General features: G+C 44.3%; 1 protein-coding gene across 1 annotated transcript in view; it reads left to right on the forward strand.

Moving 5' to 3' along the window:
* Nucleotides 1–16,146, forward strand: part of AGBL1 (AGBL carboxypeptidase 1) — a 1,055,086-nt gene that overhangs the window by 218,258 nt on the left and 820,682 nt on the right. The window contains exon 6 of the mRNA XM_077473970.1: nt 5,858–5,895. Coding sequence (XP_077330096.1) covers nt 5,858–5,895 — 38 coding nt within the window. The remainder of the gene's footprint in view (nt 1–5,857; nt 5,896–16,146) is intronic.

Here is a 16,146-nt window from a genome sequence, read left to right on the forward strand (position 1 = left end):
CTTGAATCGCCTCAGGGCGCTTTCTTGCCACTGGTGTCCATCTGCAGCTTTTACATGGCCCTTTAACCTGTAGGGTCCCGATACACTTACAACATTGACATACACATATTATGGCCAATTTATTTATTTATTTTTTGGACAGGGTCTAATTAACCTGCCAGCATGTCTTTTGAGTGTGGGAGGAAACCGGAGGAAACCCACGCAGGCACAGGGAGAAGATGCAAACTCCAGGCAGATAGTGTCATGGTCGGGATTTGAACCAGCAATCCTATTGCTGTTAGGTGAGAGTGCTAACCACTACACCACTGTGCTGCCCTGCCCTGCCTGTGTATGCATGGGTGTTGCTAGGTCTACAAAAGATCTGGGGCTAAATCCCATAGTGAACTAAAGACAGTCATACTCTTGGATGGGCATACACATGTATAGAATATACAGACATATATATCTAGATAGATAGATAGACACACAGGACAGAAGCTGCAGAGGCTACAGACGTCAGAGGCTGTGGAGGGGTCTTACCGGGCTGTGATGAGGCGCCCGCCCCCCATAGAGGCATCACAAAGTGCCACTGCTGCCTTACATTTAAAAACTACGCCACTAATACGTATCATTATGTCACTGCGCATGTGCCCACCTGTCCAAAAATGATGAATGTGTACAGGCTTGCCCGAGCAGCAGCAGCGCATGTGCAGATCACACTCCAGCCCCATCATCATACCATACAGGTTTAGTGTTCCTTTATGGTATGTGATGAGGCTGGGGTTTTAGTGGAGGAAGAGAGTACTGCATCTAGCTGGAGCATGAAAACTGGGGTGGGCAACTACATGGCAAATGAGGTTTAATGTAGAAAAATGTAAAATAATGCATTTGGGTGGCAAAAATATGAATGCAATCTACTCACTAGGGGGGGAACCTCTGGGGAATCTAGGATGGAAAAGGACCTGGGGGTCCTAGGAGATAATAGGCTTAGCAATGGCATGCAATGCCAAGCTGCTGCCAGCAAAGCAAACAGAATATTGGCATGCATTAAAAAAGAAATTAACTCCAGGGATAAAGCGATAATTCTCCCGCTCTACAAGACTCTGGTCCGGCCGCACCTGGAATATGCTGTACAGTTCTGGGCACCAGTCCCCAGGAAGGATGTACTGGAAATGAATCAAGTACAAAGAAGGGCAACAAAGCTAATAAAGGGTCTGGAGGATATTAGTTATGAAGAAAGGTTGCGAGCACTGAACTTATTCTCTCTGGAGAAGAGACGCTTGAGAGGGAATATGATTTAAATTTACAAATACCATACTGGTGACCCCACAATAGTTTAACAGTTTAACAAGACACGTGGCCACTCATTAAAATTAGAATAAAAGAGGTTTAACCTTAAACTACGTAGAGGGTTCTTTACTGTAAGAGTGGCAAGGATGAGGAATTCCCTTCCACAGGCGGTGGACTCAGCGGAGGGCATTGATAATTTTAAAAAAACTATTAGATAAGCACCTGAACAACTCCAACATACAGGGATATACAATGTAATACTGACATATAATCACACACATAGGTTGGACTTGATGGACTTGTGTCTTTTTTCAACCTCACCTACTATGTAACTATGTGCAAGCAAAATGCATTTTTTTTACATTTTCCTTGATTGGGTAATCGTTGTAAAGTGAAATTTCACCACATTTACTAAGCTCTGGGGGAAAATGCCCTTGTGTTGCACCCTCTATCATAGGTAGGTGCTATAGTGAGGATTTTGTGAGGTGAACTGTTAGTACAGGTACATTTTGTCAGGTCTATGCTTCAGGCTAGGCTTGCTTATTTTGATCTGAGGGGCAGGGAGTGGTTAGTGCAGCAGTGGGTGTGACCACCTGTGTTTTAGTTCTGAAGCACCTACACTGCTTCCAAGGAGAATGTTCTGGAAGAGGGGCAGGGCTTAGGACTGGAGTGGCAGGCGGTTTATGTGAGGAGCCCTGACCAATCCCCAACTGGTATTGGCGGGGGGCAGGCCTCCAATATAAGCTGAGGTAACAGCCCGTTGGGGAGGAGTTGTCGGCCGGGAGATGTGGAGAATGGAATACTGGGCAGTAGCAGGGGTCCCATCCCCATCTGGGGGGGGGGGGGGGTTCGAGGCCTAGCGGAGGAGCCCGGGAGAGCTGGGAGGAAGCTTCATCTTTACACTGTCATGGATGAAGTATTCTGGAACAGAGAGGCTGGAGAAGCTGCGTATGTCCAGTTAAAGTTCTCCATCATGGACTCAGGGCAGAAAAAGGTCGGTGAGTGGACCACAGTGGAGTTCTGGATGAGGCATGCCAGGGGAACTGGGTGCGAGGCCAGAGGAGAGAATGTGGGGAGAGTGTCAAATCGCTGGGGCCTGAGGGTACAGGATTTGCAGGCCGGACTAGCTGGGAGCAGTAGTCTACCAATCGGCACATGCTACTAAATTACTAGGCCGCCAGGGAGAGGTACTGCAGACCTCTGGCCTAGTAACAGTGCAACCAATTCTAGCCAGCAACTGAGACTGTTCAGAGTAGTCTCTTTTATCAAAGGAGGATGATGTGACAGGAAAAGTAATGATCTGCAGTGGAAGTTTGTGCAGGAGGGTGGAAGTCCTGGGAGCAACAGTCTGCAGGAGATACGCAGAGGAGGAGAACTAGTCTGCATGGAGTTATGCAGTGGAAGTGTCTGTAGATATTATGTGTACATTAGTACTTCAAGGCTCAACCTTTTGTTCCAATTCTTAAATATGATGGCAAAGCAATTGTTCTATGGGCATCCCATATTTCCTTTCCACCAACCAAGTTATATTCTCCAATAAACAAAACAAAAAAACAATGCAAATGACTGTTCATTGTTTCAGAAGTGATAGATGGAGGTCTGGTAGCATGGTGACATGGTGGATATTAGTTACTAGTAGCAACCAAGCGCTATACTTGCAAAGTGCAAATTCCCTTGGAATATTAACACCCTCTTTGCCTTAAGTAAGTCAACCCCTTTGTTTTTAGGAGAGACAATGGGGGTTATTTACTAAAGGAAAATCCACTTTGCACTACAAGTGCACTTGAAAGTAAAGTCGCTGTAGATCCAAGGGGGACATGCAAGGAAAATAAACAGCATTTTAGCTTGCACATGATTGGATGATAAAATCAGCAGAGCTTCCACTCACTTCAGATCTTCCCCTTATGCCGCGTACACACGACCAGACTTATGTCCGACAGACTTTCGAAGGAGTTCTGCCGGAGTTCTGACAGAGTTCTGACGGACTTTCCGAATGAGCGGACTTGGCCACACACAATCACACCAAACTCCGACGGATTCGAACGTGATGACGTACGACTGGACTCGAATAAGGAAGTTCATAGCCAGTAGCCAATAGCTGCCCTAGCGTCGGTTTTAGTCCGTCGGAATAGCATACACACGAGCAAATTTTTCGGTAGGAACTGGGTCCGGCAGAGTTCTGGCGGAAAAATTTGAAGCATGTTCCATTTCTAAAGTCTGTCAGACTTTTGCGAATCAAAAGTCCGTTGCAGCCCACACACGATCGAATAGTCTGCCGGAATCATTCCGTCAGACTTTGGATGTTGAAAAGTCCGCTCGTGTGTACGGGGCTTTAGATTTTAGAGCGACTGCACTTCCAAGTGCACTTGCAGTGCAAAGTAGATTTTCCTTTCGGAAATAACCCCCAATGTGACTCATTCCACATATTATTTTTAAAAAGTTATGCTAAATGGCTGACCAAAATCATAACATTCATATCATCCAACTGAATAAGCTTCTGGAGCAGAGTTTTTATGAATTATGATTTATCTTATTGGATAAGTTAAGTAGTTGATTATTTTTGAATCTTCAAGAATTAATTTTAGAACACAAATACACCTAGGGCAAAAGGTAGAATTATAAATTATATTGGCCAGAAATGAATTCTAATTTAAGGAAATGTAGAAAAGAATGGTGAGCTGCACAGTATCTTAGTGGTTATCCTTTCTGCCTTTCAGAATTAGTACTTCCTGTTTTAACCAAGGTCAGGGCACAGCGGGTGGGATTTACTAAAACTGTTGCACACAGAATCTGATGCAGCTGGTCACAGTAACCAATCAACTATGTACTATGTAACTTCTAACTTCAGCTAGTTTAATTAAAGTTTGATAATTAGCCCCATTCGCATCGGCGGGATTTGACATGCAATTTGACATGTCAAATCACATGCCAAATTGTCGCCTATTTCCGGCAACGACACTGTCCCAATCGTGCGATGCACACTTTGCGGCACCGCACTGATTTCCAAAATTGGTTCCTGCACTACTTTTGGCAACTTTGGGAGTGATTTCAATAGACATCTGTGCAGGAACCCTAATAGATTCTTTCAAATCGTTCCCGAACTCTCACTTAAATGCCGGTTTGAAATCGTGCAAGTTAAGCTAAACTTGCACAATTTCAAACCCGCAATCAGTGTGAACGTACCTTAATACCTAGAAGCTGATTGGTTATTATGCACAGCTGCCCCGGATTCTGTGTGCACCGGTTTTAGTAAATCTCCCTATGTTTATGTTCAGTTTGCATGTTGTTTCTGTGCTTTCTCCAGTAGTAGTAATAGGTTATTTTTCCCCAGAGCTTGGCGAATGAGGTAAACTCACCCAACTTTCATCATCTAATCATTTGCAAGCAAAGATGCATTTTAAAAATAAATTCTTTGTTGGTTCGGTTTGATTAAAGGGTTCTTTCACATTTTGTTATTGAGTCCAGTTGGCAACACAGAAAGCTTGGTTAATAGTAATGCCGAGCAAGAGCCCCCTTTGTCTTGACCAACTAAGGGCAGGGGACGGGGGGTGGGGGCCTGACCGGGGCACAGGAAGATCCCATTAGGGGTGTCGGGGCAGGTACGACCTCCAGGACCACTAGTCTCCTTAGCCAGAGTTACTACCACTACCTTGCCCACTAGCTAGGGGTAGAGTCTGATTATTCCTTTATTCAACCCACTGTGTTGCTATATAAATCCAACAAGGCCCCTGTTGCTGATTCCTTGTTTTATTCAAACATGTTAATAATATTGTATTTCTGGCCTTATTTCGGGCTGACAATTTGTTATGCCTATATTCTGATCTGCTTTGAAAATAAAAATCTATTGAAAGTAAAAAAGAAATCCTTGCATCAGATTGGGTATTCTGTGCAAAGTGAACTTTCACCACATTTACTAAGCTCTAGGGCAGTGATGGCGAACCTTGGCACCCCAGATGTTTTGGAACTACATTTCCCATGATGCTTATGCACTCTGGAGTGTAGTGGAGCATCATAGTAAATGTAGTTCCAAAACATCTTGGGTGCCAAGGTTTGCCATCACTGCTCTAGGGCAATCCCCCACACCCATTGCAAAGTAAACTTACCTTGCAAAGTGAACAGCATATTTGCTTTCAGTAAATCATCCCCCTTGTGTTTAGCACAGTAAGTTACAGCCAAGGCAGGGGCTAACTATGGGCTTGGGTGGGCCAGACTCTCCCTATTTGAAACAATCTGCCAACACACTTCCGAAACTGAATTACCATTTCCGAGTGGTCCAACATTTATCATTGACTTGAGTTCAATCTGTGGTCAAGGTTTGCTACAATGATGTGCCCTCTTATATATTATTCCTGGAAACATTGTCATGTCTTCAAAGGGTCCACTAGATATATAATGTTTCCTTTATTTTTCAACATGTTTGTTTTGATGAAGAATGTGCTAAATGCAGTGATCTCACTAAGTGTTCATTGAGGTCACAGTCAGGATTCAATGCTGTCAATTTAGAAGAGCACAGGCAGGTGAAGAGGCTTCAGACGCTAATGAGAAATATTGACAAGTCTGATTTTCATTCTCTTTTTACTGTCTTTAGGGCAGCCATCGGAGCACTAGCAGCTCTACTGAAATCAAGTAAGTCTATTTTTGTGTGCCTTTGAATGTCTTCCTTCCTTCTCTGCACAAGCTAAGTCCAAAACTAATTGAAATCTATAGTGAGATACTAAAAAGTACGTCATGTTTTATTTCCCACATATCTTTGAACAAGGACAGAAAATCACAATCTAAAATAAAAAAATAAAAAAATGTTTTCTCTTTGATAGGTAATTCTCAAAATAATAATTTAACATTTGAGAGTGAAAACAGAGTTAGACGTTGGCTCTTCGCAGTCTAACGTCCTGAGCCATTTTTATTTCACTTTTATAACATGATGCTTGGTGCAGATCTATTAATGAAAGCAAAATTCCAAGATTCACTAAAGTTACTAAAATGGATCTATAGTAAATATTACTGTCTGGGATTGGTAAACAGTAATAGAAAAGCCAATATACCACACCCGGAGAGAATACGTATCATGTACCCAGCAGAGTAGACAAGGTGGAGACAGAGAGGGTGAGGACAAAGAGTGGCATAAGTGCCAGAGTTTGCAGATTGAGCTGGATCTGTATTGCAACCACGTGAGTAGAACTGGGAGCTGAAGATCACCAAACAGGAACCAGCCACAGGAACAATGTGGTGCCATACCAGGAGGCCAGGACAGTATCCAGAAAACAAGTCGAGGTCAGTAACAGCCAGGCAGACAGGATAGAAAGCAGAATGTGGTAATAGCATCCAGAAGCTAAGTCGGGTTATACATGGTGAGGCAGTCAGTAGGTCACGTCTCAGGTAAACAAGGACAAGCTGAAAAGCACTCAGAAATTTCCTCCTCCATTGTTTCAGTGTATGTAGGCCATAGGACACCAAAACCAGTGTTTAGCATGCAGCTAATTTTTGCAGCGAGCATACATGCTCATTTTTGTGTATGCGTATGCGGCTACTTGCAAATGCACTTCCCTTATGTGCGGGAGGTGTGATGTGCAGGCGCATATGTCTACAGTGGTCTCCATGTGCTGCTGAGTATCCGACTTTCCTTACAATATACTGCTCCAGGCTTCCTCCACTGCTGGTCGCATAACACCGGCACTGGAGGATACACCAAAGAGGTATTTGAAATGGGGGGGGGGGGGGTATTTGTGTTCATGAGTGTTGTTTTCCAAGTATGTCTATACAGTTTAAATGTTACTGATTCCGTTACCGTTTGTTTCATTAGATGTTTATTGAATTACAATATCATGTCAAATTCAGTCTTTATATCCGCTATAATTTTTTTCTTATTAGTTGAAATTCGTTATTCTTTTATTCAGACATTCAGATGCATCCAAATGTCTGAAAGATGCAAAATTTGGCCGAATTTCGATTTACTATGAAACGAATTGCACAAGCCTATGAAACAGAATGTTGGGCTGCACAGTGGCAGGTCCCCTGTTTTAACCCCGGTCAGGACACTATTTCTGGTCTCTTCATACACTCCAAAGACATGTTAGCAGGTTAATCAGATCCTATCTTAAATTTGCTCAAGTATGTGAATGTATATATGTGAGTTAGGTGCATTAGATTGTAAGCTCTTTAAAGGCAGGAACTGATGTGAATGTACAGTTCATAAAAGCTCTTTGTAAATTGTCAGAGCTATATAAATATATGTTATAATGAGGCAGCCTCCATGTTTTGACCAGGAATCAATCCTCAAATTAAGGAAGTGATGCTTGCATTTCCACTTTGCATGCAGCCATGGTTCTAGGGTACATATAATCCCCTCATCACCATGGCAAAATGTTGCAACAAATTTTGTCCTGCGTGAAAGTGCAAACTATAATAGGGTTGTGGACTACTACTTCAGATTTTTGTCAAAGTGAAAAACACCTTGACGTTCACTGTTATTAAGGAACTGGAAGCTATTTTTCTCTAGTCACGCAATTGCAGAGACGATAGGCCATATGTTGTTTCAGTAGAATTTTTACTGAAATCTTTAACTTCATAAAGTGTGAACATATAGAAACATAGAAAACAGGAACATATGGATTATAGACTCTGGCTGACTAATAAAGCTACCTGTCATGGTCAGGCTCAGGGACCAGTAGCTATAGGAGTAGAGAGGCTTCCACCGGCCAGCTGGATAAATACAGAAGCAGGTCACCCTATTAGCCCATCCAAGGTGCAAGGTCTAAGCGCTAACCAGTATTCCTAATGGTGGAGATGTTTTTTGTTGTAAGTATCAGATCGCAGTGTTCAGCTTGCTCACCTCCTGGGAGGGGGGTGATCCTGAAGTCCAGCAACGGATATAGCAGGTAGGGATCAAGCAGAAGCTTAGTCAATAAACAAGCCAAAGGTCTATAACAAGTGGTTGCAGATTGGGATCAAGGAAGAGCTTAGTTGAAGAACAAGTCAAGGTCGGTATTGAATGGTGGTAGAGATAAGGACAGCTGCATGTATGGAAAGGAGCAAGATATTAGCTGGAGAGAGCACAATAATCTGGGACACAGGAGACATAGCTAAAACTGGGAAATTCATGGGAGGATCAAAGAGTTCTGAACCTTGAACCAATAAAGTCCAAAGAATCAGAGAAGAAGCTGTTTAGCATCTCAGGTGTCTCAGCAAGCAGAGCCACTACCAGACCTCAGCAGAGGTTGTGGATTTGAATCCCAGTCCTGACACTACTGCAACAGCTTGATTTATAATATGTGCTATGATTTTGGTTACGGCATAACATGATTTGTGTGTTTGACCATGAATGACATTCATTCATGGTTTAAAGGGGTTGTATGTTTTTTTTTTTTTATAAATAACAAACATGTTATACTTACCTCCACTGTGCAGTTAGTTTTGCACAGAGTGGCCCCAATCCTCCTGTTCTGGGGTCCCTCAGTGCCTGTCTCGGCTCCTCCCCACAATAGCTAACCCTCTTCTGGGAAGCTCTATCCTGAGGGGTACACCACTAGAATATGATTTGTGTGTTTAAGACGATTGTTTTGCATTGCTCTGGTGAAAGAAGGGATACGTAACATACAGAGAGAGCCAGAGAGGAGCACATGGAACGGAGGGTCTGCATGACTAAGGGGAGCGACAGGTGAGATAAGGGTTAGAAAACTAGATTTTTTTATATGGAGGGGTATAGGTCTTACAGGAGTTCAGGTGAAGAGGAAGTTATCCCACATACCCACCCTATAAATGCGGTATACTGTAAGTTAAGGGTTGTTGGGAGGTAATGTCACAGTAGCTTGGCAATCAGGGGGGCTTTGGGGGGTCAGTGAATGTGTGAACTGTTACAAAACTGAGGGGCCCCATCTGGGGTATGGCACTTCCACTTGGTTGGTTATTGGTGGTTCTCCTTGGAGCAAGATCTCCTGAAGGAAAAAGAACAAACTTGTGAATTCCTAATGTCTTTGAGCCAGTTGGGGCATTAATGTGGAAATGGGGAATTCTAGTCATAAATTGTGCCTTTAGGGACACCCAAAGACCCTCTCTTGGTTGCATTGTCAATATTGTTTATCGTTATGTTAATACGGTGTTATTTATTTCGTTTGCAAATAAAATGGATGCGCGGCCATTTAAACCCATTTCAAGCAGTCCATGTTATTTTTTCAAGGGTTGGTAGACGGACTAAGGTTGACAAATCATTTAGTCATATAGTGAGAACAAAGCAGCACCTTTACAAGGTAAATTGTTGTCCAGTGTGGAAGGCTTGGAACCCCTGTAAGGTTTTTACTGCTATCTGGGACGTTAGAGAGATTTAACCTGACTTTCTGTCCTGACTTTAAGCAATTAAAAACATTTTGACTTGGCCTACACATTAATCTGTATAATGTTATGTTGAAACCCTTTGGTTAAGGGTGTGGCTGGAACGATTTGCTTATTCTTGTAAGAAATAAAATATAAAGTTTTAGTACATGGCCTTGAAGTTTTTAGCATTGCCTTGAACACTTTGCTAACATATTGAGCCATATGGCTCTAAGGATGAGCGAAATAATTTCTGCGAAATTGATTTTGCTGTGAAATTACTGATTTTGCCATCAACAACATTTTTTTAAAGCTGAATCTTTCAGTTTCACTGAGTTTCTTTGGTAAAATTAGCTTGAAAGAGAATGTGTATTTAGAATATTTTAGTTTATTTCATGAAAGACATTTGTTATTGTGTTTCTTCCTTTTTTAATTGTATTATTTGTATTATTTGTGTGCTTTAATTTTATTTATTTTTTATTTAATTTGTTCACTGTCTGGTTATTTTTTCTATAAAAAAAAAAAAAGTGAAATAATGAGGCAAATGGGGGGCTGTTTTAGTTACAGGAACAGGTCCAAGATGAAAAAATTTAAAGATTATTCGATAACTCTTGGAAGCTATTCAAAGCCCATTACACCCCTAAAAACCCCCTTAATATCCACTTAATTTCTGACAACATATTTTCCATTTCTTCTCTTGTCTGTTTGCCCAAGGATTCTCTTAGAAATTCACTTGGTTTCTACTGCACTTTGACCCTTGTCTAAAATTGAATGCACAAAAAATGCATCAAGCCATATGCTTGGCAAAATACATTGAAGTTAATGCATTTTGCCAAGCATATGGCTTGATGCATTTTTTGTGCATTCAATTTTAGGCAAGGGTCAAAGTGCAGTAGAAACCAAGTGCATTGCTGGGACCTGGAGAATCCTTGGGCAAACAGACAAGAGGAGAAATGTAACATATGTTGTCAGAGTGTCCCCTATATTTGTGGTTATTGGAAAACTGCCCCCTTACATGGATGGTTATTGGAAAAGCTCCCCCTATGTTGGTGGCAGCAGAGAGGCTCTCTCTTACAGTGGTGGTCATTAGTGAAGTGCCCCCTTATATTGGTGGTCAGTGGGAAAAGTGTCCCCTTGCATTGGTGATCAGTGGTGAACTGTCTCCTTACATTGGTGGTCATTGGTCAAGTATCTTTCTCTTCCTTTGGTGGTTGGTGCATTTGTATTTTGGTAGGCAATATAGTTCCCCTTAAAAGCAGTGATCAATAGAAAAGCTGCCCTTTACATTGGTGCTCATGGTGAAGTGCCCCTATTTATTGGTTTTCAGTGTTGAAGTGCCCCCTTACATTGATGGTCAGTGCTTCTTACATTGCTGCTTAGCTGTGAAGGGTCCTCTTACCTGGTGGTCAGTAATGAAGTACCTGCTTACATTAGTGGTCACTGTATTACCCCTCACGTTGTTAGTCAGTAATGAAATACCCCTTACATTGATGGTCAGTGGTAAATTGCCCTTTTAAGTTGTTGGCCAGTGGGACCTAAACAGATCATTGGTGTCAGGGGTTACCCCCTAGAGAGAGGGCAACTGGCTCTGGTACTGCTGTGTGGGGATAGTGCTAGAACTATGCAGGCAATTTCATTACTTCACCAAAACAAGACTGTAAGGAGGCTGTATTTTTAACTGGTCTGTAGGTACCTAGCAGAAGACCCAAGACACATGTCCATAGCATGCAGTGTTGCTGTCAGTATTTTTACTGGCAGCCAGTAAAACACAGGTACTTTTCTCCTGCCAGTAAATGACAGTGACAGGAAAAGGTTGCCAGTAAAAAATATGGCTCTGAAACTCGGCTCAGAACTGTGCATGTGCTGTTCCGCTCTGGTGCCAGCAAGGCCCATCCTGTGGTGCCTGTTACAGTAGGTTCAGGCGGTGCTGACAGGTGTGGTGCAGTGTGTCGTATGATGTCATGGTGCAATCGAGCCAAGAAAAGTAGCCGGAGCATTATGTGCGGGTCTGCAGGATGGGAGTAAGGCAAGCCAGGAACAAGACTGTCTGTGCTGTTTGGACTGGAGTGGACTTAAGGGACCACTTGGTCTGGAGTAAGACTGTCACTGTGACTCAGGAGGGGACGTGTCATGTTGGTGAGGTGTCATCATCATCATCTGTGCTGCTGCACACTGCTGTCAATTTCATGTGTGTGCTGCCCATTGTAATTTATTGCCCTCCTAAGTCCTGTCCCTGAGCTACTTACTTACTATATCAAAAACAAAGTAAGAAATATGTTTTTGCCTTTATATCTACTTAAATCACATTGCTAATTGTATATTGTACTTGTTTGTAGCTTAAGGGGGTTGTAAAGTAAATTTTTTTATTTTTTTAAAATAACAAACATGTTATACTTACCTCCATTGTGCAGCTCGTTTTGGACAGAGTGGCCCCAAACCTGTTCTTCTGGGGTCCCTCGGCGGCTGTCTTGGCTTCCTCCCGCAAGTACTTCTCACATTCATGTGAGCTCCCTCGCATGGTGAGAAGCACTTGCGGGCGCGCTCCCGTGATACAGCTGGCGGCTATAGCCGCTCGCTGTATCACACGGCTCCGCCCACCTGGTGCGCCGCGTCATTGCATGTGAGTGACAGCAGCGTGAGCCAGTGGCTGCGCTGCTTTCAATCCATCCACTCCAGCCAATCAGCGGCCAGGCTGAGCGACGAAGCGGACGTTGGGGGCGAGCATGGGACTTTTGAGGGGTCAGGTAAGTAAAACTGGGGGGCTGGGGATGCCGGCACTGTCAGATGTTTTTTCACCTTAATGCATAGAATGCATTGAGGTGAACAAATATTTACCTTTACAACCCCTTCAAATACTTAAATACTTAATGCTTTGCACTTAAAACTGTAATTTTGTAACTTTTGGAAATGCCAGTAAAAACTTGGCTGTGCCAGTAAATTTGGGGTATTGTGTCAGTAAATTTCAATCTAGTATGGCAATCTGGTGGCATGGACATACAGTACGTTTGAGATCCTCCTTTCTTCATTGAATTAGCCAAGCCAATATTGTAAAAATTATGAATTACAATTTTTGCAATTATTGAAACAGAACGTGAGTGAGAAATGGCAACATATACAACTGTATAATAACAAAGAACCAATTAGTATTCTGTGTTATTTTGAAAATAATAGAGAGTAAAACTGTGTCATTTACCACAGGCTGCAAAATATCAGAACTGAAGCGATTTAGTTTGACTTTAAAAGCCATGCTTCTTCTGTGCATTTAAAAGGTTATTGGTTTCATTGCTAATAGGTTGCATTGTCCTATGGTGACCAATACAATGAATTTATTTTTTCAGCCTGTAAATGTAGCTTTTCCCAGCAGTGCAATCATCCCTTTAATGTCTCTATTTAGTCTCCCTTTTCATCTAAAGCTTATTGATTTCTTACTTTCATTCCTGCATATGATGGATGAGTGCAAACATATTTTCCTACTTATTGATGAGTAAGTAGCGAAAAGTTCACTTTCTTCTGCGCACAAGGTTCTTGCTGTATGCAGCAACATTTTAAGTGTACATCAAAATAATGGTATCAATGATATCTCATTCCATAATTTGACAGGTTAGTGTTATCCTCAAAGAGGCAAATACTAAAGGAAGCATGTGGCGTTAGGACCAATGTGTGCTAAGTTTGTTCAGATAGTGTGAGGCTTAAATATACAATTTTGTTTTTCATATGTTTTGGAATTATTTCTGTAGAACAGCCTTTCTGAAACCTTTTTACCCCAAGAGGAGCCCCTAAAAAAAATTCAGGTCTCAAGAAACCCTTACTAAAACCCATTTATTGGGAGTCGATGGGAGAGATGTCTCGAAAGCCACGTACACACATTCTGATGGGAAATGTTCGATGACGGGCTGTTGGCGGTAAATCCGACCGTGTGTACGCTCCAACAGACAATTGTTGTTGGACTTTCCGTGGACAAATGTTGGGTGGCAGGTTTTAAAATTTTCCGCGAACAGATGTCTGTTGTCGGATTTTCCGAACTTGTGTTCACAAGTCCGTCGGACAAAAGTCCAAAGTACAAACGTGCATGCTCGGAAGCAAGGACGAGCCAGAAGCGGTCTGTCTTGTAAACTAGCGTTCGTAATGGAGAATTAACATTCGTGACGTGGAAAATTATGAAATCTCAAAATGCAGCTCACATGAAGCTGCTTTGCTGGTGATATTGATGGAGTTATTGCAAACAAATTTTCAAAGGTTTTTTTTTTTTTATAGTGATATCAAGAATAATATTATTATGCTTTTTCTTTTTTTGTTTTGGGCAAGTTACCACAACACCAATACTATTTTGGTGTCCCTTTGTCAATTTTACATTGTATTTTTTTAAATGTAACAGCCTACTCCCAAACTGTTAGGCCGCGTACACACGCGGGGACTGTCTGCCGAAACTAAGTTCGTCAAACAGTCCGCTCAAACTTTTGAATGAACGAACACGCCCACACACGGCACTTTTTGACCGGACAAATACGGCAAACTTTGTTCGTCGTACTAAGTCCGCGCAACTTTTGAAATGAACGGACTCGCCCACACACGAGGCAACAGTCCGCTCATTTCGAGCGCGTGTGCAGGTAGGCGGGGCCCGCGATGGAGACGTCGCGGGCTCCGCCGCCTGGAATGTACTTAAAGGGGAACCCCCAACGCCGAAAAAAATCGGCGTGGGGGTCCCCCCAAAGTCCACAACAGACCCTTGTCCGAGCACGCTACCCGGCCGGCCAGGAAAGGGGGGCGAGCGAGCGCGCCCCCCTCCCGAGCCGTACCAGGCCGCGTGCCCTCAACATTGAGGGTGTCTTGGGGAAAGGGGGGGCCGCGCGGCCCCCCCACCCCAAAGCACCTTGTCCCCATGTTGATGAGGACAAGGGCCTCTTCCCGACAACCCTGGCCGTTGGTTGTCGGGGTCTGCGGGCGGGGGGCTTATCGGAATCCGGGAGCCCCCTTTAATAAGGGGGCCCCCGGATACCGGCCCCCCACCCTATGTGAATGAGTATGGGGTACAATGTACCCCTACCCATTCACCTGTAAAATAAAAGTACCCAAAAAAAAAACACAACACACGAGATAAAATATTTTATTGCTCAGCTCCGGGGGACTTCCGTCTTTGGGGGTCTTCTCGCCGGACTCCTCCGCTATCTTCTTGTAGCTCTTTTGCTAGCGGAGGAGTCCGGCTTTCTTCCTCCCCGCCGCCGGCCTCTTCTCCCAACTTCGGGGGTCTTGTCCCCCTCTTCGGTTCTTCTGCCGGGCCACCGCGCCTTCTTATAGCTCTTTTGCAGGCGGTGGCCCGGTCTTCTGTCGCCGCTGTCGCCTTCCGTTCTTCTTCTTGTTCTTCTTCTTCTTCTTCTCCAGGAGATGTTGACACGTCGCTCTCTCCGGCCGGAATGCCAGAGCCGCGCTGCGCGGCCACTTATATAGTGACAATGGGGCGGTGTCACATGGTATATGTCACATGGGTTGGTCACATGGTGACCCCGCCCCTTACAGGTGAATGGGTAGGGGAACATTGTACCCCATACTCATTCACATAGGGTGGGGGGCCGGTATCCGGGGGCCCCCTTATTAAAGGGGGCTCCCGGATTCCGATAAGCCCCCCGCCCGCAGACCCCGACAACCAACGGCCAGGGTTGTCGGGAAGAGGCCCTTGTCCTCATCAACATGGGGACAAGGTGCTTTGGGGTGCCGCGCGGCCCCCCCTTCCCCAAGGCACCCCCCATGTTGAGGGCACGCGGCCTGGTACGGCTCGGGAGGGGGGGCACGCTCGCTCGCCCCCCTTTCCTGGCCGGCCGGGTAGCGTGCTCGGACAAGGGTCTGTTGTGGACTTTGGGGGGACCCCCATGCCGATTTTTTTCGGCGTTGGGGTTCCCCTTTAAGTCCATACCAGGCGGCGGGGCCCGCGACGTCTCCTTCGCGGGCCCCGCCTACCTGGAGACGCGCTCGAAATGAGCAGACTTTCCTCCGAGCGGGAACAGTTTGCTCATTTCGAAAGTGGCCTACACACGGGCGGACTGTCCGCTCAAACCAAGTTTCAGCGGACAGTTTTTCGGAATTTCCGAAAAACTTTGTTCGTCAAACTGTCCGCTGAAACTGTCCGCTGAAGCCCCACACACGAGCGGACTGTCCGCTGAAACACTGTTCAGCGGACAAAGTTGAGCGAACAGTCCGCCCGTGTGTACGCGGCCTTACTGTCACTGTTATCTCCTCCGATTCCGCAACATGGCTGGTTGACGAACGGCCGTTCCGAAACTAACTGAAAAGCGTGAAATGAAAAGTGTGAAATGATTCCGGTGCAGGTATATAAAAGGTCCATGCTGTGCCACTTGGTAAATGCTGCCAAGGCCTGTGTCACGTTGTGTTGGAGAGAATCTAGTTCACCTTCTATTGCAAGTTGGCTTAATAAGGTCAGAGAGATTGGAGCCATGGAAGACCTGGTCCATTCGGCCCAAACAAGAAAAGAATAATATGTCCAAACATGATCAGTATGGGACCCATTTGTATATTCAGAGGAAGGGAAGAGAAAGATGGAAGATAGAATGGGGGAGTGAG

The sequence above is a fragment of the Lithobates pipiens genome, unplaced genomic scaffold (genome assembly GCF_037356315.1).
Source record: "Lithobates pipiens isolate NorthernLeopardFrog02 unplaced genomic scaffold, aLitPip1_a1.2 Scaffold_8, whole genome shotgun sequence".
In the NCBI taxonomy this organism is placed as follows: domain Eukaryota; kingdom Metazoa; phylum Chordata; class Amphibia; order Anura; family Ranidae; genus Lithobates; species Lithobates pipiens.